The sequence below is a fragment of the Notolabrus celidotus genome, chromosome 7 (assembly GCF_009762535.1).
Source record: "Notolabrus celidotus isolate fNotCel1 chromosome 7, fNotCel1.pri, whole genome shotgun sequence".
Classification (NCBI taxonomy): Eukaryota; Metazoa; Chordata; class Actinopteri; order Labriformes; family Labridae; genus Notolabrus; species Notolabrus celidotus.
Window position 1 is genome coordinate 4,926,321 of NC_048278.1, and position 25,106 is coordinate 4,951,426.

At 41.4% G+C, this 25,106-nt stretch overlaps 1 protein-coding gene across 2 annotated transcripts in view; it reads left to right on the plus strand.

The window, feature by feature from the left end:
- The first annotated feature begins 3,579 nt into the window (after positions 1-3,579).
- The window catches only part of LOC117816669 (glutamate receptor 2-like), a 38,403-nt gene continuing 16,876 nt past the window's right edge, over positions 3,580-25,106 (plus strand). For both annotated transcript variants that reach the window (XM_034689039.1, XM_034689040.1), the window contains exons 1-15: positions 3,580-3,808; positions 12,244-12,384; positions 16,890-17,129; positions 17,249-17,370; positions 18,624-18,698; positions 18,905-18,958; positions 20,536-20,694; positions 21,256-21,423; positions 22,220-22,324; positions 22,621-22,728; positions 23,401-23,464; positions 23,745-23,887; positions 24,133-24,348; positions 24,583-24,737; positions 24,875-25,073. In XM_034689039.1, coding sequence (XP_034544930.1) covers positions 3,739-3,808; positions 12,244-12,384; positions 16,890-17,129; positions 17,249-17,370; positions 18,624-18,698; positions 18,905-18,958; positions 20,536-20,694; positions 21,256-21,423; positions 22,220-22,324; positions 22,621-22,728; positions 23,401-23,464; positions 23,745-23,887; positions 24,133-24,348; positions 24,583-24,737; positions 24,875-25,073 — 2,019 coding nt within the window. In that variant the 5' untranslated portion in view covers positions 3,580-3,738. The remainder of the gene's footprint in view (positions 3,809-12,243; positions 12,385-16,889; positions 17,130-17,248; positions 17,371-18,623; positions 18,699-18,904; positions 18,959-20,535; positions 20,695-21,255; positions 21,424-22,219; positions 22,325-22,620; positions 22,729-23,400; positions 23,465-23,744; positions 23,888-24,132; positions 24,349-24,582; positions 24,738-24,874; positions 25,074-25,106) is intronic.

Consider the following 25,106-nt stretch of genomic DNA (forward strand, 5'->3'; position numbering starts at 1 on the left):
GCATGAAGAGACTCAGCTGGCGCTGTTTTAGATGGTGCTATATTTCATTACAGATGGATTCACTGAATCAACACGTGAGAGGAGATAAGTGCGAGTAGCAAAGACATTTCAACACGGCTTTAAAATCCTTTTAACTCAAAAAGCTGTGGCAGAGATCGGCCGGTGTTTTGGTTTAAACAGCGACCCTGTTAACTGGAGACTTTCAGCCGGATGCATCCCTCATAAACGTCTTTAGACGATCATTAAATATCTGATGAGGGTATTTTGAAATCTTAATAAAACTAAACTAGTTTGCATTCCCAGGAACTCCCTCTGTGTTTCAACAGCTGTGTAAACTCCACAAACTCTGACACGTTCAGCTGAAGGTCTCCAGTTTACAGACTCACTTTTAAAACCGTAACACCTGGAGAGACGCATTCACGGTGGGCTGAGAGAAGACTACTGTTACAAGCTGCTAAATCAATCACAGCTTCTTCTTTTGAAAAGTACACACACATACAAAAAAGATAGAACAAATAAAAACTAATGAAAGAAAGAGAAATCAAGTGAATCACAGATGTGTGTGATGTTATTGTGGACGGCGGGCGGAATAAAAACACTGCAGTTAATCTACCAATCAGACACGTTCAGCATTGTAGGCCCTGCCACCCAAAAGCCCTGGGACCTTTGAAAAGTACTACCCCCCTAACAGGGGCTTTTTAGTGGGAAGATTATCTACCCCTGAACTAAATATAGACCCTGGGTCCACCGGTCGATCCTCATCCTCAAGATCATCAGTTTGATCTGAAGATGATCTCTGGAAGGTGATTGGCTGAAACAGACTGAACAGACTTCCTGGTGTTTTATTGGCTGGTGTCAATGTCAGTCCAGTTTATAATGATGAAACTGTAGGAGCTCATTTTATCTCCAAGTGGAAGTCAGCATATTTTAATCTCTCCCTTTAACCTCAGATGATTTTAATCTGAACTTTTATCATAAAGTGTTAAAGCATCAATCACTGCTGAATGTAAACAACCGGATGACGTCAATCAATATTTATTTATAAAGCACCAAATCCCAACACCAGTATCCTTGGACTCTTTCCAAACAGAGCAGGTCTAGACCGTACTCTAAGAGGAAACACACAGACGACAGGAGGTAAGAAGCAGCAGGCGAGGAGTCTGATCAGGGTGATCATGACATCATGAAGGCATGGAGCTGATTGATGTGCTGGAAAGAAGACCGGCTGACCACGCTCTGACCCCTGACCTCTGCAGTACTACAGTGGCACGTTAGTCCCAGACTCCTTGTTGTTCAAGTAAGACGTATTTCAATCCCTCCAAACACGAGGCATGGGTCATTTCAGCCTCACACTGAGCTTCCACACACGGCTGAACTCCTCTGAGACATCTCCTTCTCCACATACAAATGAGGAGAGCTCCCCCTTCTGGCCGGGAGGGGACTCTACCACTAAATTCAAATTCAAATAGCTTTATTGGCATGAAAGTTAAAACAATATTGCCAAAGCACAAACAACTAACTCACTGATTATTCTGTTTCCAGCTGCTCTTTGTTCTACTCCTAATGTCACTATTTCAGAACACAGTCCTCTACTCCTGTTCCTTTTCCTCAGCCCGCTCTCCACCCAGAACCGTTTGGGCAGATCGGTGTGGGAATGATTCACTTGAAGATTAGGATCCTGATGCTGAAGCTGGATTATGATACAGTTTTTTGATCCTGACATTTCAGTTCTGAATGAAATATGGCTCAGGAAGTGTCAAAGACTCTGGGAGGGGAGGTGGAGTGAGAGTTTGCGTGAACACAGCTTTTTCTGTCTTACATTTGGTGAATGTTTTGAATGTTTTGCTTCAAAAGTCCAGTTGGGACATTCCCCACATGCAGGGATTGACCCTCATCAGCTGATCCAGAGTCCATAGACACATTAGAGAGTCTGGTCTCTGAGTATACTGATTATGAAATTTGAACATGAACTGGCTGAAAACCACCTCAGATTATCTCTAACCTACACCTCACCCAGCTAATATCAGAACCCACAGGACCTGAGACTGCTCAGCTCAACATTAGAGATCTTGTTCTTTCAAACAGAGCTGATAACTTTGATGTCAGAGGATAGAGACCACTGTCCCACAGTGTGTGTGCGACGTACTAAATCAAAGATCACACACAGTCCTTCCTGAAGGGAACTTCTCAGATGTTTAATGAAGACCTCTTCTGAGAGGATCCAAGTCAGCACTTTACAAACCTCATAAGGTCTGATGTTCAGGTGGTCCTGCTCCTCTGAAGAGACTCAGAACCTCCTCCTCCCTTCTCTTTCTCCTCATCTTTCCTCCTTCTCTGTCCTCCTCTTTCCCGCATTCTCTCTTCCTTCCTCCTCCTCCTCCCTGCTCTTATTCCCCCTATTTCCTCCTTCTCTCTCCTCCTCAACCTCTTCCTTTCTCCTACTTCTCCTTCTTTATCCTCCTCCTCCCTTCTCTTTTTCATCATCTTTCCTCCTTCTCTTCTCCCACTCCTTTGCTTCCTTCTCTCCTCCTCCTCTTCCTTCCTTTTCTCTCCTTTCTCCCACTTCTTCTACCTCTCCTCTTTCTTTGTCCTCCTACTCTCCATCTTCTTTTCCCATTGCTTTGCTTCCAACCTTCTTCTCTCCTCCTTCTCTTAATCCTCTTATTCCTTCTTCTCTCCTCATCCACCTCTTCCTTTCTCCTCCTTCCTCCTCTTCTCCTACCTCTCCTCTTTGCTTCCTACTGTCTTCTGTCCTGCTTCTCTCACTTCTTCTCTTCTTCCTCCCCATTACTCTTTTCTCCTTTTTATCTCTCCTTTTATTCCCTCTCTCTCCTTTTAATCCTTGTCTCTCCTCTTCCTCCCTGCTCTTATTCCTCCTCTTTCCTCCTTCTCTCTCCTCCTCAGCCTCTTCCTTTCTCCTACCTCTCCTCTTTCTTACTCCTGCTCCCTCATCTTATTCCTCCTCTTTCCTCCTTTTCTCCACCTCTTCCTTTTTTCCATCATCCTTTCTCCCTTTTCATCATCCTCCACCCTCCTCTTCTCCAACTCCTTTGCTTCCTTCTCTCCTCGTCCTCTTTCTTCCTTTTCTCTCCTTTCTCCTACTTATTCTACCTCTTTCTACTCTCCATCCTTTCCTTCCAACCTTCTTCTCTCCTCCTTCTCCTCATCCTCTTATTACTCCTCCACCTCTCCCTTTCTCCTTCCTCTCCTCTTCTTTTCTCCTCCTACTCTCCATCCTCTTTTCCCACTCCTTTGCTTTCAACCTTCTTCTCTCCTCCTCCACCTCTTCCTTCTCTCCTACCTCTCCTCTTTCTTTCTCCTCTTCCCTCCTCTTCTCCTCTTCATCCTTTGCTTCCTACCATCGTCTGTCCTGCTTCTCTCTCGCCTCTTCTCTTCTTCCTCCCTATTACAGTTTTCTCCTTTTTATCCCTCGTTTTATTCCCTCTCTCCTCCTCCTCCTCCTCCTCGGTGATCTCCGCTCGCTCTCGGCTCTTCTCGGTGTCTCTCGTGCCTCATCGGTATTCCTTGGCAATCCTCGGCGCGCGCCCCATCCAGCAGCAGCAGCAGCAGCAGCAGAAGTGCACGCGCCTGTGAGGAGCGAGAGGTGGGCATCTGCAGAGCTCGAGCTGTGAGCGGAGCTGGACCGACGCCATGAGCTCGCGCCGTGTGTGATGGAGGTGATGAATCGGTAAAACCGGAGCCGTGGATGCTGTGAGGTCGCGTGCGGAGCCAGAAAACATGAAGCTGCTGTTTGTGGTGACGCTCTTATGGCGCGAGGCGCTCTGCGGGTCTCCGAGCGTGCAGATAGGTACGATCTTCATCCCTGTCATCCTCCTTCGCCTCCTCCTCATCCTTTTATCGGTGTGTCGGGATTATTCTTACTGTCCGGTCCCGGTTCTCATTCTCCTCCTCCTGCTCCTCCTCCTCCTTCTTCTCCTTGTCCCCCTCTTCCTCCTCTTCCTCCTCCGCCTCCTCGTTCTCTCCGCTGCGGGCCTGCTTCTCTCCTCTCTTCCTCGTCCTGCTCGGAGGCCTCCTCCTCCTCCTCCCTCCTCCTCCTCCTCTTGCTGCTGCTGCAGTGTTCTAATTATGTCAACATTTTCATCTTTTATATTTGTGCACGTGCTCATGTGCGCGGGGAACCAACTGGCAGTGCAGTGTGTGGTGCGTGCGCGCGCGTGCACATGTTGTCATAAAGATGTTTACTGGTGTACAGCTGGACAGGTAGAGGCATCCTGATCCGGTGTTAATCTGGTCCTGATCAGGTCCTGGTCTGATCCCATGTCTCCTGACTTCTGTTGTCAGACATGCAGGTGTGAATATAAAAAGCCCTGTGAGGATGAGACTCAGCGTTGCACATTGTATAACATGAAGGTATTTACATAAGTGTTCCATGAATAAACGCGTATCGATTATAAGGAGGCGGGTTGTTGTTCTCAAACCTCAGAGGTTTGATTCGCTCTCTTATTTCACATCAGAGTCTTTAAAGCTTTCAATGTTCTGTTTTTTCAGACTCTGCAGGTCTTAGTGTAGACTGGTGTGTGGGGTTCAATCCTTTTTTTTACATTGCTGATCAGGTTTTAACATTGCTGGCTAAGTTCTCATTGCTGTCCAGGTGTCTACATTGCTGATCAGGTGTTTACATTGCTGGCCAAGTTTACATTGCCAGTCAGGTGTTAACATTAACAGTCAGGTGTTAACATTGCCGGACAGGTGTTTACATTGCCAGTCAGTTGTTTACATTACTGATCAGGTGTTTACATTGCTGGTCAGTTGTTTACATTGCTGGCTAAGTTTACATTGCCGGTCAGGTGTTTACATTGCCACTCAGGTGTTTACATTGCTGATCAGGCATTAACGTAACTGGACGGGTGATTATATTGCCGGTCAGTTGTTTACATTGCTGACCAGGTGTTAACATTGCTGGTCGGGTTTTTAAATTGCTGGCTAAATTTACATTGCTGGTCAGGTGTTCAAATTGCTGATCAGGTTTTAACATTGCTGGCTAAGTTTATATTGCTGTCCAGTTGTCTACATTGCTGGCTAAGTTTACATTGCCAGTCAGGTGTTTACATTGCCGGACAGGTGTTTACATTGCGAGTCAGTTGTTTACATTGCTGATCAGGTGTTTACATTGCTGGTAAGGTGTTAACATTGCTAGCTAGTTGTTTACATTGCCGGTCAGGTGTTTACATTGCCACTCAGGTGTTTACATTGCTGGTCAGGCGTTACCACAACCGGACGGTTGTATATATTGCCGGTCAGGTGTTTACATTGCTTGTCAGGTGTTTACATTGCTGGTCAGGTGTTTACATAACCAGACAAATGTTTACATTGCTGGCTTAGTGTCCAGGTGTTTACATTGCTAGTCAGCTGTTTACACCAAAGGTTCTAGAATCAGGTTAAACTGTTGGAATCTGCCAAATTTTAAATCTGTGGAGAAGTTTTCCTGTAAAAAGTGATCAACGTCACAGCTTCAGATCTTTTGTTTCTTATTTTACAAACAGGATTTTGTTGGTTGTGGTTTTTGCAAAGTTGAAAAGCAACTTGACTTAAAGTGTAAAATGACTGTGGGGCGCTAAGACTGCTATGCCACCAGCGCCCCACATACAGAGGCTGTAGTCCTTGTTGCAGTGGTCACCTGTTTGATTCCCGGCCGCGACCATTTGCTGAATGTCTTTCCCCGCTCTCTACTCCCCTTCCCAGTCTCTCTTCAGCTGCTCTAACATAAAAGCGAAAATGCCCCAAAAAAACATAACTTAAAAAAAACAGCACACTGTGAAGAAAAACTCTGACAACAGTTAATTACTATAAATTGAATGTTATGAACTGCATACAGTTTTAATATGAATGTGTCCGAGAGGTTTTAAAGGTTTAAGGAAGTAATCTTGTTTACTCTGACTCAGTGAAATCAGTGTTTTCAGGATGTTTCACCTTCATTACATTAGAAACATCTTTTATTCCAGATCCCTGACTACTTACTGCTCAGTCATCTTAAATCTGTCCATGAACAGATCTGTTTTATTATTAATCACGCTTCTTGTTCTGCACTGAACAGCTGTGAACCAGCAGCCATGTTTGTTTAATGACCTTCTTCAGGGAGTGCTGCTTTATGTTTCTTCACAGATTGGTGTGATTGTGCGCCCCCTGGGGGCTGTACTACAGAGCCAGCTCAACATATCTACTGTTCCTCTGAGTAGGATGGTTCAATAAATCCTGACACTGCATTTACAGAGCTCAGGTCTGATGAGGCTGGTTATCACTTGTCTCCGTTAACTCAGGCTTTCTGCTAAGAGGAAAGAGGCTGCGTGTCACGTCATGTGATGCTTCTTCATAACTAAAGAGCGATCCATGGTCTGCTTCAGTCAGACTAACATGATGAGAAGAGATGAGGAACATAGAGAAGCCAGTGCAGAGAAAAACAATGCTGCTGCTAGAGGAGTGCGAAAAATGATAACACAGTATTTCAAGAAAATTTGCTATAAGGACATATGTCAACATTTTCCATCAAAGTTTACCAGAGTGGGGGACTTATGAAGCGTGATCCATTGCTGGCAAGGTGATAACATAACCGGATAGGTGTTTAAATTGCTGGTCAGTTGTTTACATTGCTTGTCAAGCGTTATCATAAGCGGACAAGTGTTTCAATTGCTGGTCAGTTGTTTACATTGCTGATCAGGTGTTAACATTGCTGGTCAGATATTTTCATTGCTGGTCAGGTGTTTACATTGCTGATCAGGTATTTACATTGCTGGTCAGGTGTTTACATTGCTGGTCAAGCGTTATCATAAGCGGACAAGTGTTTCAATTGCTGGTCAGTTGTTTACATTGCTGATCAGGTGTTAACATTGCTGGTCAGATATTTTCATTGCTGGTCAGGTGTTTACATTGCTGGTCAGTTGTTTACATTGCTGATCAGCTATTTACTTTGCTGGTCAGATATTTTCATTGCTGGTGAGCTGTTTACATTGCTGATCAGGTGTTTACATTGCTGGGCAGTTGTTCACATTGCTGATCAGGTATTTACATAAGTGGACAGGTGTTTACTTTGCCGGTCAGGTGTTTACATTGCAAACCTTGAGAAGTCTGATCGGCTCGAAGCCAAAGTCTTTGTGCAGACTTGCAGTTGTGTAATGTTACAGGTGTGTTATTTGATTTGGTCACCATGATGTCACCCATCAGTCTTGAAGCCTATCATCCTTGGTTACAATATTAGAAACGCTGACTCAACCTAACTTCTATCGACCTAGCATGAGGCAAAGGCTGTAAACATGTTACATTTTGAATAGGTGTGTATGTGGTTTTCATGTGCTTATAGAGCCAGCCTCAAGTGGACATGGGAGCAACTGCAGTTGTTACAGTACAATGTCAATGTCACACACTGCAATCATATAGCGATGCACAATACGCAATCTGTGTGTGTGTGTGTGTGTGTGTGTGTGTGTGTGTGTGTGTGTGTGTGTGTGACCTCGACCTGCACCTCCACCTTAAAATGAACACAAAGTGTGCTGCTGCTGCAGACAGGCTCAAACTCTGCAGTAGGGTGGGGGCTGTAAGCTCTCAAAAGCGCATGGTCACATATCAGTGTTCATGTTACTTATGATCATTTAAGAGAGAAGGACCAGGTAAGATGTCCCAAAGTAAAGATGACAACAACAGCCTGACTTTGTGCTCAGTGTGGAGAGTTTTTGTGATAAGTCAGGAAAATAAACAGAAATAAAAAAGTGAGATGAAGGTTCACTGTGAAAGAAAGACACTGTACATGAGAGATGAGAATCTCTGCAGTTTAACCCTGAAGTGGATTAAACACTGTGTGGGAGCTCTGAGTGTTTAAACAGCCCCACATGTTTGAGTGGACCATGGTAGTGTGTGTGTGTGTGTGTGTGTGTGTGTGTGTGTGTGTGTGTGTGTGTGTGTGTGTGTGTGTGTGTGTGTGTGTGTGTGTGCGTGTAGTATGTGTGTGTGTGTGTTCTCTATCTTTTTTGCTGAAGTTCTCCATCTCAGCAGTCATCGCCTTTATAAATGGATGAAATTGTGTGCAGAGCTGACACCTTCTGAGTAAGGACAGAATTCAAGCGTTTAACCATCACTGCAACCATCACTGCAACATTACTGCAACCATCCCTGCAACCATCACTGCAACCATCACTGCAACAATCACTGCAACCATCACTGCAACCATCACTGCAACCATTACTGCAACCATCCCTGCAACCATCACTGCAACCATCACTGCGACTATCACTGCAACCATCCCTGCAACCATCACTGCTACATCACTGCAACCATCACTGCATCAATCACTGCAACCATCACTGCTACCATCCCTTCAACCATCACTGCATCCATAACTTCAGCCATCACTTCTACCATCACTTCAACCATCACTGCAACCATCACTGCAACCATCACTGCTACCATAACTTCAACCATCACTTCAACCATTACTGAAACCATCCCTGCTAACAGTACTGCAACCATCACTGCAACCATCCCTGCTACCATCACTTCAACCATCACTTCAACCATCACTGCAACCATCACTGCAACCATCACTGCAACCATCACTGCAACCATCACTGCTACCATCACTTCAACCATCACTTCAACCATCACTGCAACCATCACTGCAACCATCACTTCAACCATCACTTCAACCATCACTTCAACCATCACTGCTAACATCACTTCAACCATCACTGCTAACATCACTTCATCCATCACTTCAACCATCACTTCAACCATCACTGCAACCATCACTTCAGCCATCACTGCAACCATCACTTCAACCATCACTGCTATCATCACCGCAGCCATCACTTCAACCATCAGTGCAACCATCACTTCAACCATCACTTCAACCATTACTGCTATCATCACTGTAACCATCACAGCTACCATCACTGCTATCATCACAGCTACCATCACAGCTACCATCACTGCTATCATCACTGTAACCATCACAGCTACCATCACTGCTGTCATCACTGTAACCATCACAGCTACCATCACTGTTACCATCACCTTCAAAACAGTCACTGCAACATAACTTTATTCCTTTATTATTTGACCCAGACCCCTGTTAGCTGGAGTATTTACTTTCCCTCTACGCATGGGTTGTTTTTTTTAGGAATTCATGCTTTGCAATTCAGTTTGAGGATGTCTTCCTTGGGTTATCAAGTAGGGGTTATAACACCTTGCCTGAACATGTTCTTTTTGTGTGTCTGGTTGTTTGTCTCTGAATGTCATCCTTGTGATTGGCTGGTGACCTGTGTCTGTTGCTACACAACCTAGAAAGAGATGAGTGGTAAAAATGATGGATGGATTATATCATTTTATTATATCATTTTGTCATGGCAGAGATGGGCACAAGTCCAATTCAAGTCTCCATTCTTCAAGGACAGAGCCAAGTCCCGGGGTCTGTTTCAGAAAGGAGATTCATCAACTCCTGAACTCTGAGCTGATTTGGCGTCAGATAGGAAAGTTTTTAAGCTGATGACATCATTGATGATTTTAACCAACAGACATCCTCTCGCTCAACATACTTAGTGCATGAGCAGCAATCTATGTGTGTGCGCTACTCAGGTGTGTCTCCATGTTCCCCTGACTCACCTCTGTTGTGTTATTATGTAGTCATGTTCCTGCCAACTAGGGATGGGCAATGATTTTCGAATATTCAAATATTCACTCACTTTGTAAAAATCAAAGATTTACTTCGAGTATTTTCTAATTTTAAAAGTACAACTTTTTATCGTTTTTACTGGTGCCTTGTTGTAATACGGTATTCCCTTCAGACGGTAGCTAAATGCCGTCTTAAAGCTGTTTGCTAACCGCATTAAGTAACAGAAGAAGAACAATGCTAACTGCATTAAATAGCAAAAGAAGAAGAAAACATTAGCGTCAGTCACACAGCAGTGACTGAGCATGGCTGTAAAATGTAAACACACACGCAACGCTGCGTCACAGAAACACCAACGTAAAGATCGAGACAGCTGCTGACAGTGCCCGCTACTAGCAGCACCTCATCCTGCTGCTGGTTATCATGACTGCCACACAAACGGGGGGGGGGGGTTATTTGAATAAACGTCTAATAGATGCCAATGATTGTTGAATAGTATTTTGTCTTGAAATGCCCATCCTGACTGCCAACAAGAAGATCCATTCAGCATAACATTACATTTCACAATAAAAGCCTGAGCCTTCAACATCTTCAGGAGGATGATTGCAGGTTTTATATGACTGTCAGTAAACATCAGTTTATTAGCACTTCTCCCCCTGACTGTTCAACAGATCTTCTGATGGACTCTGGGACAGTGCCTAGGTTTGGGTTTCTATATTTAGAGGTCTCAGTGGAGGGTGGCGAGCGTGGTGTGAGGTCCATAGAGGTATGTCTATGAGACCTTTAAATGTAACATGTTGTAGTTCTTATGTCTGACTGAAGCAGCCATGAGAGGAGCCGCTGTGACGTCCTAAATCAGCTGATTAATGAAAGTGTCTCTGATGGCACTCTGAAGCCCCCCCACAGAGCCTCAGCCGCTCTGCTTAGGGCCACAGATCCAGTCTGTGGAAGAATGACCTCATTCTGCCAGATCCTCCACAAGCGCTTAGCTGATTTAAATCTGATATTGATTTCTGTCTTCACTATTTGATCGTTTGATCCTGATATTAATCAGGTATGTGAAGTGTGTGAACACGTGATGATCCTCTCTGATCACACTTCGATATTAACCTAATTAACCCTCTTTTCAAGAAAAGATTTAGAAACAATGTCTCTGCCAGGGATTCAAGACTTTTCTTCAAATCTTGAATCAATCAGCTGATCATTTTACTGACAACAAATATGGAAACTTAACAGAAAGAGAACGCGATTTAAAGGTACACCGGTGATGAAGGTGATGATGATGATGAGGGTAATGATGATGGTGATGATGATGGTGATAATGATGATGGTGCTGATGACAGTGATGATAGTGACGATGATGTAATGATGATGTTGATGATGATGATGATGATGATGATTACAGGGGTGATGATGATGGTGATAATGACGGTGATGACGGTGGTGATGATGATGATGATGATGATGATAATGATGATGGTCATTGTGATGATGTTGAGGATGATGATGATGATGGTGGTCATAATGGTGATGGTGATGATGACTGTGATGACGGGGATGATGATGATGGTGTTGATGATGATGATGACGATTATGATGGTAATGACGACGATTATGATGATGATGATAATGAAGACGATGATGATGATGATGATGATAATGATAATGGCGATCATGATGATGATGATGACGATTATGTTAATGGTGATAGTGATGATGGTGATGATGATAATGATGATGATAATGATGATTGTGATGATGATGGTAATGATGATGATGATGATGATGATAATGATAATGGTGATAGTGATGATTGTGATGATAATGATGATTGTGATTGTGATGATGATGGTAATGACGATGATGATGATGATGATGATGATGATGATGATGATGATGATTGTGATGATGATGGTAATGACGACGATGATGATGATGATGATGATAATGATAATGGTGATGATGATGATTGTGATTGTGATGATGATGGTAATGACGATGATGATGATGATGATGATGATAATGATAATGGTGATAGTGATGATGGTGATGATGATAATGATGATTGTGATTGTGATGATGATGGTAATGACGATGACGATGATGATGATGATGATGATGATGATGATGATGATGATGATAATGATAATGGTGATAGTGATGATGGTGATGATGATAATGATGATTGTGATTGTGATGATGATAGTAATGACGACGATTATGATGATGATAGTGATGATGATGATAATGATAATTGCGATAGTGATGATGGTGATGATGATAATGATGATTGCGATTGTGATGATAGTGATGATGATGATAATGGTCATGATGGTGATGATGAATATGAAGAAACCTGATGGATTGTAGTTTATAGCAGCGAGTTTAAAACTTTGTTAGGTTATTGATCTGTTGATAAACACAGAAGGAGAAAAGGTAATCGTGAAACGTTGTGTCTAAATGTGTGTGATAGATTATCCGACATTTTATTTACTACTAATACATGTTTATTAACACATACACTCTCTCTCTCTCTCTCTCTCCCTCTCTCTCTCTCCCTCTCGCTTTCTTCCTCTCTCCCCCTCTTTCCCCTTCTTTCTCCCTCTTTCTCCCTCTCCCTTACCCAGGTGGCTTGTTTCCTCGGGGAGCTGATCAGGAGTACAGTGCGTTCCGGGTCGGGATGGTTCAGTTTGGGATGACAGATTTCAGACTGACTCCTCACATCGATAATCTGGAGGTGGCAAACAGCTTCGCCGTCACAAACTGCTGTGAGTAACACTCATTCTCAATCGGAACACAGGTACAGGCGTGGATGTTATAACAGATTATCAATCTGGAAACTACAATAAACAACAAAACAAGACAATAGAACAATAAACTACAATAAACTACAAAACAAGACAAAAGAAAATGAACTACAATAAACTACAATATACTACAATAAACTAAAATATACTACAATAAACTACAAAACAAGACAAAAGAAAATGAACTACAAAAAACTACAATGAACTACAAGACAATAGAACAATGAACTACAATAAACTACAATAAACTACAATAAATTACAATAAACTACAATAAACTACAATAAACTACAGAACAAGACAAGAGAATAATAAACTACAATAAACTGCAATGAACTACAAAACAAGACAAAATAATAATAGACTACCATAAACTACAATAAACTAAGATACAAGAAAAATAATATTAAACTACCATAAACTACAATAAACTACAGAACAAGACAAGAGAATAATAAACTACAATAAACTACAGAACAAGACAAGAGAATAATAAACTACAATAAACTACAATAAACTACAAAACAAGCCAATAGAACAATAAACTACATTAAACTACAAAACAAGACAATAGAATGATAAAATACAATAAACTACAATGAACTACAAAACAAGACAATAGAACAATGAACTACAAAACAAGACAATAGAACAATGAACTACAAAACAAGACAATAGAACAATGAACTAATGAACTACAAAACAAGACAATAGAACAATTAACTACAAAACAAGACAATAGAACAATGAACTAATGAACTACAAAACAAGACAATAGAACAATTAACTATAATAAACTACAAAGCAAGACAAAAGAACAATAAACAACAATAAATTACAATCAACTACAAATCAAGACAATAGAACAATAAACTACAATAAACTTCAATTGCATGCAGAGGGACTGTGGGTTGATACTAACACCTGGTGTAAAACCTACATAGATAGATAGATAGATAGATAGATAGATAGATAGATAGATAGATAGATAGATAGATAGATAGATAGATAGATAGATAGATCTTTATTTGTCCTTAATAAGGAGATTTGTTGCCACCGTCTGTACAGGAATACATGTATGAACACAATAACCATAAACATCCACCCAGCCTCACAGCAATGCTGCTCAGACTATAAATATCAGAGCTTTAACACAAGTTCAGCTCTCTATGAACGTTTGAACTTTTGCTTCTTCACAAAGTGGTCAGGAATAGAACTCTAGACTCAGTCCACATGAATCTCAGATGGTTTAAGAACGCAGGAATAAATACTGAACCAATAGAAGAGAAGGAGATATTCCTCCTGAGTTAGCATGCAGTGCTGCGATGATGTCACTTTATTATTTCACGTTGTCCTGTCTGGATGTTTTGATGCTCTTGGTGCAGAGCAGACTCCCTGAAGGGGCACAAAGGTTTCATTCCTTCAGTTAGTTATCGTGAAGTGACCCACAGACCTCTAGAGGCTTTATATTAGAGTACACACACACACACACACACACGCATGCACGCACAAACACACACACACACACACACACACACACACACAGGATGGTTGTGGCTCGTTGAAGTGGGTCAAAGATGTGTGCAGCCTCCTCCTCTTCATCAGAGCTGATGTAATGAAGGCCTCAGGCTCAGCACGTCGCTATTTAAGTTCACTGTACTGCCACACACTCATAACACCCCCACATGCACACACACGCACGCACACGCACTCGCACGCACACGCACGCACGCGCACACACACACACACACACACACACACACACACACACACACACACACACACACACACACAAACACTCAACTCATCTTTATTTACATAGCACTCTTTATACCTGAAAGCATGCAGCCCAAAGAGCTTCGCAAAGAACAGAGACAAATAATAAAAACAGAAAGAAGACGGAGATCATCAAAATAAAATCAATACAGTCAAATCAATAAAAAAGCAAATTTAAAAACCAGTTAAAGTTAAAAAGATCTGTCGACCTGTTGAGGTACATCAGTTAATAAGCACAGGTTATAGAACCTGTCAGTATGTGTGTGTCAGTATGATGAAAACATGTTATAAAACATTTCACGTGTGTGTCCGTATGATGAAAACATGTTATAGAACATATCAGGTGAGTGTCAGTATGCCGAGAACAAGTTACAGAACATATCAGTATGACGAGAACATGTTAGAGAACAAATCAGTATGACGAGAACATGTTACAGAAAATAGAAGTATGACGAGAACATGTTAAAGAACATATCAATATGACGAGAACATGTTATAGAACATATCAGTATGACATGCACATGTTAAAGAACATATCAGTATGAACATGTTATAGAACATATCAGGTGTGTGTCAGTACGATGAGAACATTTTATAGAACATATCAGTACGACGAGAACCTGTTAGAGAACAAATCAGCATGACGAGAACATGTTAAAGAACATATCGGTATGACGAGAACATGTTAAAGAACATGTAAGGTGATTGTCAGTATGACTAGAACATGTTATAGAACATATCAGGTGAGTGTCAGTATGCTGAGAACATGTTATAGAACATGTCAGTATTACGTGAACATGTTAAAGAACTTATCGGTATGACAAGAACATGTTAAAGAACATACCAGGTGAGTGTCAGTATGCCGAGAACGTGTTATAGAACATATCAGTATGACGGGAACCTATTAGAGAACAAATCAGCATGACGAGAACATGTTATAGAAAATAGAAGTATGACGAGAACATGTTAAAGAACATATCAGTATGACGTGAACATGTTATAGAGCATATCACCATGACATGAACATGTTATAGAGCATATCACCATGACATGAACATGTTATAGAGCATATCACCATGACATGAATATGTTAAAGAACATATCAGTATGACGAGAACATGTTATAGAACATATCAGGTATGTGCCAGTATGCCGAGAACATGTTATAGAACATATCAGTATGAAGAGAACATGTTATAGAACATATCAGTATGACAAGAACATTTTATAGAACATATCAGTATGATGAGAACATGTTATAGAACATATCAGTATGACAAGAACATGTTATAGAACATATCAGTATGAAGAGAACATGTTATAGAACATATCAGTATGACAAGAACATGTTAAAGAACATATCAGTGTGACGAGAACATTTTATAGAACATATCAGTATGATGAGAACATGTTATAGAACATATCAGTATGACAAGAACATGTTATAGAACATATAAGTATGACGAGAACATGTTATAGAACATATCAGTATGACGAGAACATGTTATAGAACATATCAGTATGAAGAGAACATGTCAAAGAACATATCAGTATGAAGAGAACATGTTATAGAACATATCAGTATGACGAGAACATGTTATAGAACATATCAGTATGAAGAGAACATGTTATAGAACATATTAGTATGAAGAGAACATGTTATAGAACATATCAGGTGTGTGTCAGTATGATGAGAACATGTTGTAGAACATATCAGTATGAAGAGAACATGTTATCCTATATAGCTATATCTGGTATTAAATGATGTGTGACAGAGATGGATTGTGGGTTATGTATGCTTCAGACTATCACATGATGGATAATTTTGAATAAGAGGCCATGATCAGTGTTCTCAGAGAAGCGGTGGTTTAATTTAGAATGTGTAGTTTAAAGGTGGTCCACTGTGGGGTGCTGTTCTTCAGACTGGGCAGCAGTCTAAAGAACACTGTGTTCAGCATGCATGATGGGTGAAGATGCTGAACAGGAAACAAAGAGTCTCGTAGCAAACAATGAAACTCCTGTGACATTGAAAGATTTGATAGTTTGTTCAGATTTTAAAATAATGAAGTCATTGAAGGCTCACTGAGAAAACCTTTCTAAGATTTCAAACATTAAAGCTTTTTTTCTTTGAGTGAAGTTGAAAATTAAACAGTTTTATTGTTCTTTAAGTATTTTACTGGAAAGGGTTGAAGTTTGCAGTAATGTTGGAACATTTGTGGTTTTATGAAAGGTGGACACAGAAGTCTCTGAATCTGTTGCTATATTTAGTTGTCCTACTTCGATGACCCTGTTCTTCCCTCTGGAAACAAAAGCTCGTTTTTTATCTCTCTGTGTAAAATATGGCGTTTGTTACACTGACATGCAGAATACATGTGAATATTAATACTGTTGTCTGAGGAGAAGTTCATGCTGTGATCTGACCACAAGATAAATTAACATAAGGAGGCGTGGTTGAGGTGTGGGCCTGCTCCTGAAACTTTGCTATTTAGCACTACTTTAAGGGGTTGTCAAGGTTTTTGACCAATCAGAATCCAGTATTTAACACAGCCAGCTGATTAGTAAGATCTGCGTTTCATCAGTTTACCTTGAGGACATGGTTCTTCTGTCTTTGTTGTGTCTCCTCTCATGGTTCTGTCTCCCTCCTGACACTTTGTGTTTTCTGTTTGTTGAAATATTTCTGGTTCTCTCAGTTTGTTCACAGTTCTCTCGCGGGGTCTACGCCATCTTTGGCTTCTATGATAAGAAGTCAGTGAACACAATCACATCTTTCTGCGAGACGCTGCACGTGTCCTTCATCACACCATCGTTCCCCGCTGAAGGCATGAATCAGTTCGTTCTGCAGATGAGGCCGGACATCAAGGGCCCTTTGGTTTCTTTGGTGGAGTACTACAAGTGGGAGAAGTTTGCATACCTCTACGACAGTGACCGAGGTAAAGAGGGGCGGAGTATAAAGCATAGATGGGGAAATTGGTTCTGTAATATTGAGATTAAAGAAGAGAGTTACTCGTAAATGGTTCTGATTTGACTGAAGCTGTGTTCTGTGTTCCAGGTCTCTCTACTCTTCAAGTCATCCTGGACACTGCAGCAGAGAAGAAATGGGTTGTGACAGCAATAAATGTAGGGAATCTGAAAGACGAGAGGAAGGACGAGGCGTATCGATCCTTGTTCCAGGTACTCATGTTCTTCTTACAAAGAACTTCTGTTGTTCTGTACACACAACAACATGTTCAAGGTTATGCTGCTCTGTTCACACAGCGATATGTTCCAAGTTGTGTTCTATTCATTAAGCAAAATGTTCCAGGTTCTGTTGTTCTATTCATTTAAAAACATGTTCCAAGTTGTGTTCTATTCGCACAGCAAGATGTTCCAGGTTCTGTTGTTCTGTACACAAGACGACATGTTCCAGGTTCTGTTGTTCTGTTCACAAAGCGACATGTTCCAGGTTCTGTTGTTCTATTAACACAGCGACATGTTCCAAGTTGAGTTCTATTCATTTAGCAACATGTTCCAGGTTCTGTTGTTCTATTCATTTAAAAACATGTTCCAAGTTGTGTTCTATTCGCACAGCAAGATGTTCCAGGTTCTGTTGTTCTGTACACAAGACGGCATGTTCCAGGTTCTGTTGTTCTGTTCACAAAGCGACATGTTCCAGGTTCTGTTGTTCTGTTCACACAGCGACATGTTCCAGGTTCTGTTGTTCTGTTCACACAGCAACATGTTCCAGGTTCTGTTGTTCTGTTCACACAGCGACATGTTCCAGGTTCTGTTGTTCTGTTCACAAAGCGACATGTTCCAGGTTCTGTTGTTCTGTTCACAAAGCGACATGTTCCAGGTTCTGTTGTTCTGTTCACAAAGCGACATGTTCCAGGTTCTGTCGTTCTGTTCACACAGCAACATATTCCAGGTTCTGTTGTTCTGTTCACACAGCAACATATTCCAGGTTCTGTTGTTCTGTTCACAAAGCGACATGTTCCAGGTTCTGTTGTTCTGTTCACACAGCAACATATTCCAGGTTCTGTTGTTCTGTTCACAAAGCGACATGTTCCAGGTTGTGTTCTAACCATTAAGCAACATGTTCAAGGCTTTAATGTTCTGAACATAACTGTTCTATGTACTATGTTATGTACATGTTCCGAGTTCTGTTGTTCTGTTCACACAGCAACATGTCCCAGATTCTGTTCTACTCACTATGCAATAAGTTCCAGGTTTGCTACAGGTTCTACGCGATGGATACTTAAATGTTTTTTTTACAGACAGTAGCATTCTCCATGGTTTTACTTGTGCATATAGCACCATGTTTCAGGTTCTGATGTTCTATTTAAGGTACTCTTCCCATGTTAGAAACCTACCTTAGTGATTTTTTTATTGCACCCTGACAATCTGAACTCTGTAACAGGTGCTGATGTTTTTTTTGGTGTTTTTAGGACCTTGAGATCCGTAAGGAACGACGTATCATTCTGGACTGTGAGCAGGACAAAGTCAAAGACATCATGGAACAGGTTCTTTAAGTCTTTTCTTCATTCTCATGAAAGTTATTGTATCTGTTTGGAACCAAGAGATAATCTGTATTCCAAGTAAATATTCTGCATTAAGAATATATTAGTATTTTATAACCCTGCTTTGAGCTGCTTCCATGGTAACAGAAAACTCTACAGGAGTCATAGGTCCTTATTATTGACTTAACATGCTCTGTTGTTCTCTGCAGGTGATCACTATAGGTCGACATGTGAAGGGATACCACTACATCATCGCTAACCTGGTGAGTTCCTGTCACGGTTTTTATATCTTTTAAAGAAGAAGTTGAGAAACATTTTCTACAGCCTGTAATATCTATCACTCCTGTTCCTGAGCTTGATTAGCTAATGTTTACATAGCCTCCACAGGTTATGTTAGCTAGTTGTTGATGTCTTCATTGACCTTGTTAGGGCCTGAGCACTGAAGGTGCGAGGACCTAATTGTATCTGATAGAAAATTATATTATCTGTTTGAGGGCCTAAACAGGCTCAAAAAATCCTGGATCTTTGTGTCAGGCCTGGTGAAAATTGTGACATTTTGTGGATGTCCAATGTAGGCAGGGCAAATTGGCAAAGTGGCGCCCTCTGTCGTCAGTTACGAGACCAGCAATTTGGAACACTTCCACCTAGAAAGATGAGCTTTGATACACACATCTAGCATCCTGAGACCTACAAAATAGTCTATTAACGTCCTGGTGAAATGTCAACAGGAAGTGAGATATTTTTGAAAAAAGTGGCAAAAAATCTGCCCTTTTTGGGCCCTTTTCAGGGGTCGTTTGAGTGAGAACCTGTCAAAGGGGCCTTATCCGATCAGCTTAAAATCGCTGTTACAGCTTGAAGAGACATAAACGATGAAAATGTACTCCAAAAAATTATTTTGTTAATGGGTGTGGCTCTGGATAGTCCTCAAAGTTGGATGTTTCGCCATGTGACAGGAAGTAGTTTATATCTCAGCGATGCGTGCTCCAATCGGACCCTAACACACCATGCATAATGAGGGTCCTGGCCTGAACACATCCATATGCTCAAATTTGATGTCAGCCATAGCGCCCCCTGGGTGCAGTAGCACATGGCATGCAGCGACTGCTCACCACCCTGACTTGCAAGAAGTTGTGAGGGCCTGTTCAATGCTGCTTGCAGCTTTAATTCATGTTGCTATCTACCTTGTTATTTATGTTGTTGATGTCCCTGTAATTAATCTTGTAAGTATTATTTATATTGTTGTTTTTGTCTTTTCTGTTGATGTTATTTATTTTAGTTGTTAGTTTTAATAGATCTTGTTGATTTAATTGATCTTGTTGGTGCTATTTATTTTGTTTGTATCGTTTATCCTGTCAGTGTTATTTGTCTTGTTATTGTTATTTTTCTTGTTGATGTTTTTGTTGTTTATCTTGTTTATTGTGTCAATCCTGCTGATCTTTTAAACAATGTTGTTGTATATCTTTATGCCAGTTTTCATTCATTGTAGCTGATACAGTTATTATCTTGTTGAAAATGTCATTGATCTTTTACTTGATTTTGCTGTCCGTTCTTTAGTTGATCTTGATGATCTTTGAAATGATCTTGATAATCCAATGACTTATCTAATGATCAGACTTTAATCTTGTTGTCCGTGTTGAGCTTGTTGCTGATCATATTATTGATCTTGATGATCTTGTATTAGGTCTTAACTATCTTGATGATCTGACTATAATCTTGCTGTCCTTGTTGCTGATTATATAATTGATTTTGATGATCTTGATACTGCTCTTGAAGATCTTGTTTTGATCTTGTTTTGATCTTGTTTTGATCTTGTTTTGATCTTGTTTTGATCTTGTTTTAGGGTTTTTTAGACGGTGACCTCTCTAAAATCCAGTATGGAGGAGCGAATGTTTCGGGCTTTCAAATCGTAGATTTTGATGATCCTGTGGTGGCAAAGTTTGACCAGCGATGGGAAGCTCTCGAGGAAAAAGAATATCCTGGAGCGGACTCACGGATCAGAGTAAGGTTCTATGATAACACTTTCTTTGAAGCCTGTCTCTATAATGCATTTTAACACTTTATGAACATACTCATGATGACTTTTAACACTGCCTGTAGTGCGGCGTGATCATAGTTAGAGGAACTCATGGTTTTAACTCTGGCAGGATTGATTTCATCTGTCTGTCACTATTTCTGTTTTGTTGTCACTTCTATCTCCAGCTTTCATGATCTCTGTTAACAGTGTCAGCTGTTGTTTTGCTTCTCAAAGTTTGAACCAACACATTAAAATGCCCTTTAATACTGTTTATAATGTGTTGGCATCCAATCCAATGGCATCAGACAGAGTTATAATAACAGATAAAAAAGCATTACGAAAAACGTAGTGTGAACGGCATGATAGGCAGTGTTATAATACATGACAGGTATGTTCATAATGTGTTATAACACATGACAGGTATGTTCATAATGTGTTATAAATGAAGTTTGAGGTTCAGTTACATTAGGGAAACGTCATCACCATCCTGTTAGAGCAGTTAGCAGACTACACATAGTTATTAAGATGTAATGTTTCTGTCCTCAGTACACCTCCGCCCTCACCTACGATGCCGTAAACGTGATGACTGAGGCCTTCCGCTTCCTTCACAAGCAGAGGATAGACATGAGCCGCCGAGGGAACAGTGGGGACTGTCTGGCCAATCCAGCAGTGCCATGGGCTCAGGGGGTGGAAATCGAACGAGCCCTCAAACAGGTAAACACTGAATCCTATCCTTTGGGGTTCTGTTTGTGTTCTCTGGTCCGGTCCAGGTAGGGTTGCCAACTTTGTCACTACTAAATAAGGGACAGGTGCACGGTGCCATGGTGGTGTGAGCATGATGTGTGAATTCAGCATATATTCATATTCTGATTCAACTGAAAATGCAGAAAGTGTGTATGTTCCCTTTTATCCTTACGGTTTCATGATGTAACCTCAAATGAATAAACCTCAAAGAAATCACAGTTTGGGTCTTACATTAAAAAACAGGCAAAAGAAAAATGTAATGACTCACCAAATGTACTTTTTCCATGGATACTTTGTGCTGCTCCTGACTGACTCAAGCAATCTTTTGTCTTTTGTCTTTTTGGCACATTTACGCTGTATACAACTGATGCGTGAGGGAGCCTGTGATTGGATGACAGGTGGTGTGATTGGCACATGATCTGCCACTGCCGTTTTATCTGATCTAGGATCTGTAGAGAGCAGTCTGCTGTATTTATAAGAGTTAATAGTCAATATACGGGACAATTTAGGTCCTGTATGAAACAAAGCAATTTAGCCCAATATACAGGATGTCCCGGCTAATACGGGACAGTTGGCAACCCTTGGTCCAGTTGTTGGGTCTCTTGTCTCAGGTGACAATCCTGCCCTGTTCTAGTTGTTGTCTATGTTCTGTCTTTATGATGATGCTGATGAAGCACACAGTGTTAGTGCAGCTAAAGGGTGTGTTCAACAGTGGACAGTGGTACTGAACATTTCTGTATGCCTCTGTGTGTGTGTGTGTGTGTAGGTGCGTGTTGATGGTCTAACAGGTAACATCCAGTTTGACCAGTATGGGAAGAGAATCAATTATTCAGTGACCGTCATGGAGCTGAAGAACAACGGACCTGTGAAGGTAACACAACAAGTTAAAGTTAAATGAACATCCTGTCAGCACTTAGCTAAGGTGATCACATATTACATCTGATAGCATGTAACTATTACGAGGACAGTTGAAATACATGGGTAGGATGTTAGCATGCTTGAGATATAGGATAGGAAGCTATATTTGAATTACATGATATCAAAAAACTGTGTTAAAGATTAAAGAACTTCCTCTCACTTTCTGTCACCCACACGATGTCCCATTGATTTTTGTGTGTGTGTGTGTGTGTGTGTGTGTGTGTGTGTGTGTGTGTGTGTGTGTGTTAGATTGGCTACTGGAATGAGGTGGATAAGATGGTGGTAACGAAGTCGGATCTTTACCCAAACGACACCAGTGGGATGGAAAACAAGACGGTCATCGTAACAACTATACTGGTAAAAAAAACCACATATCATGTGTTTTCATGACAACGTATTGCAGTGGATATGCAGGCCGTGTGAAACCAGCTCAGGTTGATGTGGAGAGATTGTTCAGGTGTGATAAAGATATGTTAAAGTTTTAAGATGACAGATTTAGAGTCAGATTATCTTCTCTCATCAATCTTTTTTACTTAATTAATTGATTGGGGACAGTTATGGTTGTCAAACGACTCATTTTCCTACTTGCGATTAATCACATGATTCAGAAGGTCACAGTCCCAGGACGTGTGTTCGTAATTCACACATCATAAAACATGAGAGGTGTTTAGATGAATTTGGTTAAACTCAATAAGGACAAACTTTAAGTCTGTGAACGGGTCTGATTAAATCTGAGGTTCTTACAGAGCACAGTGAACAGCTCTCTGACCCTCCTCTAAATCATAAACACAGAGTGTGTGTCAGTAATCTGAAACACAAGACACTACAAGATCACACACCTGCAATGGAAGGAGCTGAGAACAGGTGTATGTTGGTCAGGCAGCCAGGTAAAAAGAAACACAATGATCACTGTATCACTGTGTGTGTTTGTGTGTATGTGTGTGTGTGTGTGTGTGTGTGTGTGTGTGTGTGTGTGTGTGTGTGTGTGTGTGTGTGTGTGTGTGTGTGTGTGTGTGTGTGTGTTTATAGGAAGCCCCTTATGTGATGATGAAGAAGAACTCAGAGCTGTTTCAAGACAACGATCGCTATGAAGGTAAATTCATGATGTGTGTGTGTGTGTGTGTTTAGGTCTGACTGTTAATAGCAATCTAATAATAATAGTAATAATAATAATAATCACTTACAGTATTGTGTTGTTTACAGTGTTGTGTTGTTTACAGTGTTGTGTTGTTTACAGTGACAGTGATGATAGCATTAGAGCAAAGAGTTTATGTTCAGACTCCCGCTCACGTGTGAGTGTGTGTGTGTGTGTGTGTGTGTGTGTGTGTGTGTGTGTGTGTGTTTTCATGTTTGTTTGTTTGGACTCCCCACAGGTTACTGTGTCGACCTGGCAGCAGAGATTGCAAAGCATTGTGGGATACGATACCAGCTAAGGATTGTGGGAGATGGCAAATATGGAGCCAGAGATGCAGAAACCAAGATCTGGAATGGTATGGTTGGAGAGCTGGTGTACGGGGTAAGATTTAACACACACACACACACACACACACACACACACACACACACACACACACACACCCACACACACACACACACACACATGCGTAATGGTTGGATGATGGATATTATTGATGGATGGATGGATGGATGGATGGATATTATTGTTGGATGGATATTATGGATGGATGGACCCTGGATCAGCTGACTGCAGTCCATGAGCTCTGTTAACTCCCTCCCTCCCTCACTCTCTCTCTCCATCAGAAAGCAGACATAGCTGTCGCTCCTCTGACCATCACTCTGGTTCGAGAAGAAGTGATTGATTTCTCCAAACCCTTCATGTCTCTGGGAATCTCCATCATGATCAAGAAGCCACAGAAGTCTAAACCAGGAGTCTTCTCCTTCCTGGACCCCTTGGCCTATGAAATCTGGATGTGCATTGTCTTTGCATATATAGGAGTCAGTGTGGTTCTCTTCCTGGTAAGAACATCTCTTTGTACAGGACGGAGTTAGAGTAGTGTTCTGTTTACGTAATGTGGAACCTAAAAGGTTCCCTGTGAAGCGGCCTTACCTGGTTCACTGTCTCTTAAATATGAGACTTGCTGTCTGGACAGTCTAACGTTTCTCCCTTCAGTATATTCTCATGTAAGAAAAGCTAACCCTTCTTTTAAAGTGTTGGAGTGTGTTGCAGTAACTGATGATGTGACCTCTCAGGTTTCCAGATTCAGCCCTTATGAGTGGACGTTAGAGGAGCCAGAGGACGGAGCGCTGCCCTTAACTACTGAATCCACCAACGAGTTTGGGATCTTTAACTCGCTCTGGTTCTCTCTGGGTGCTTTCATGAGGCAGGGTTGTGACATCTCACCCAGGTCAGTATGACGCTCAATAACAACTGTTATTACAACTGTCACATGATCAGAATGCAGTGTTTGGATCATGATCAGGTAAGGAGAAGCTCTCTGAAGCATAGAGTATAATCTCTTGATTGTAATCTGTGTGTGTGCAGGTCCTTGTCGGGCCGGATCGTTGGAGGTGTGTGGTGGTTCTTCACGCTCATCATCATCTCCTCGTACACGGCGAACCTCGCTGCCTTTCTGACGGTGGAGAGGATGGTCTCTCCCATCGAGAGCGCCGAAGATCTGGCCAAACAGACGGAGATCGCGTACGGGACTCTGGACTCCGGATCGACCAAGGAGTTCTTCAGGGTGAGTTCTTCTACAGTTCTGCTTTCAGGTTTA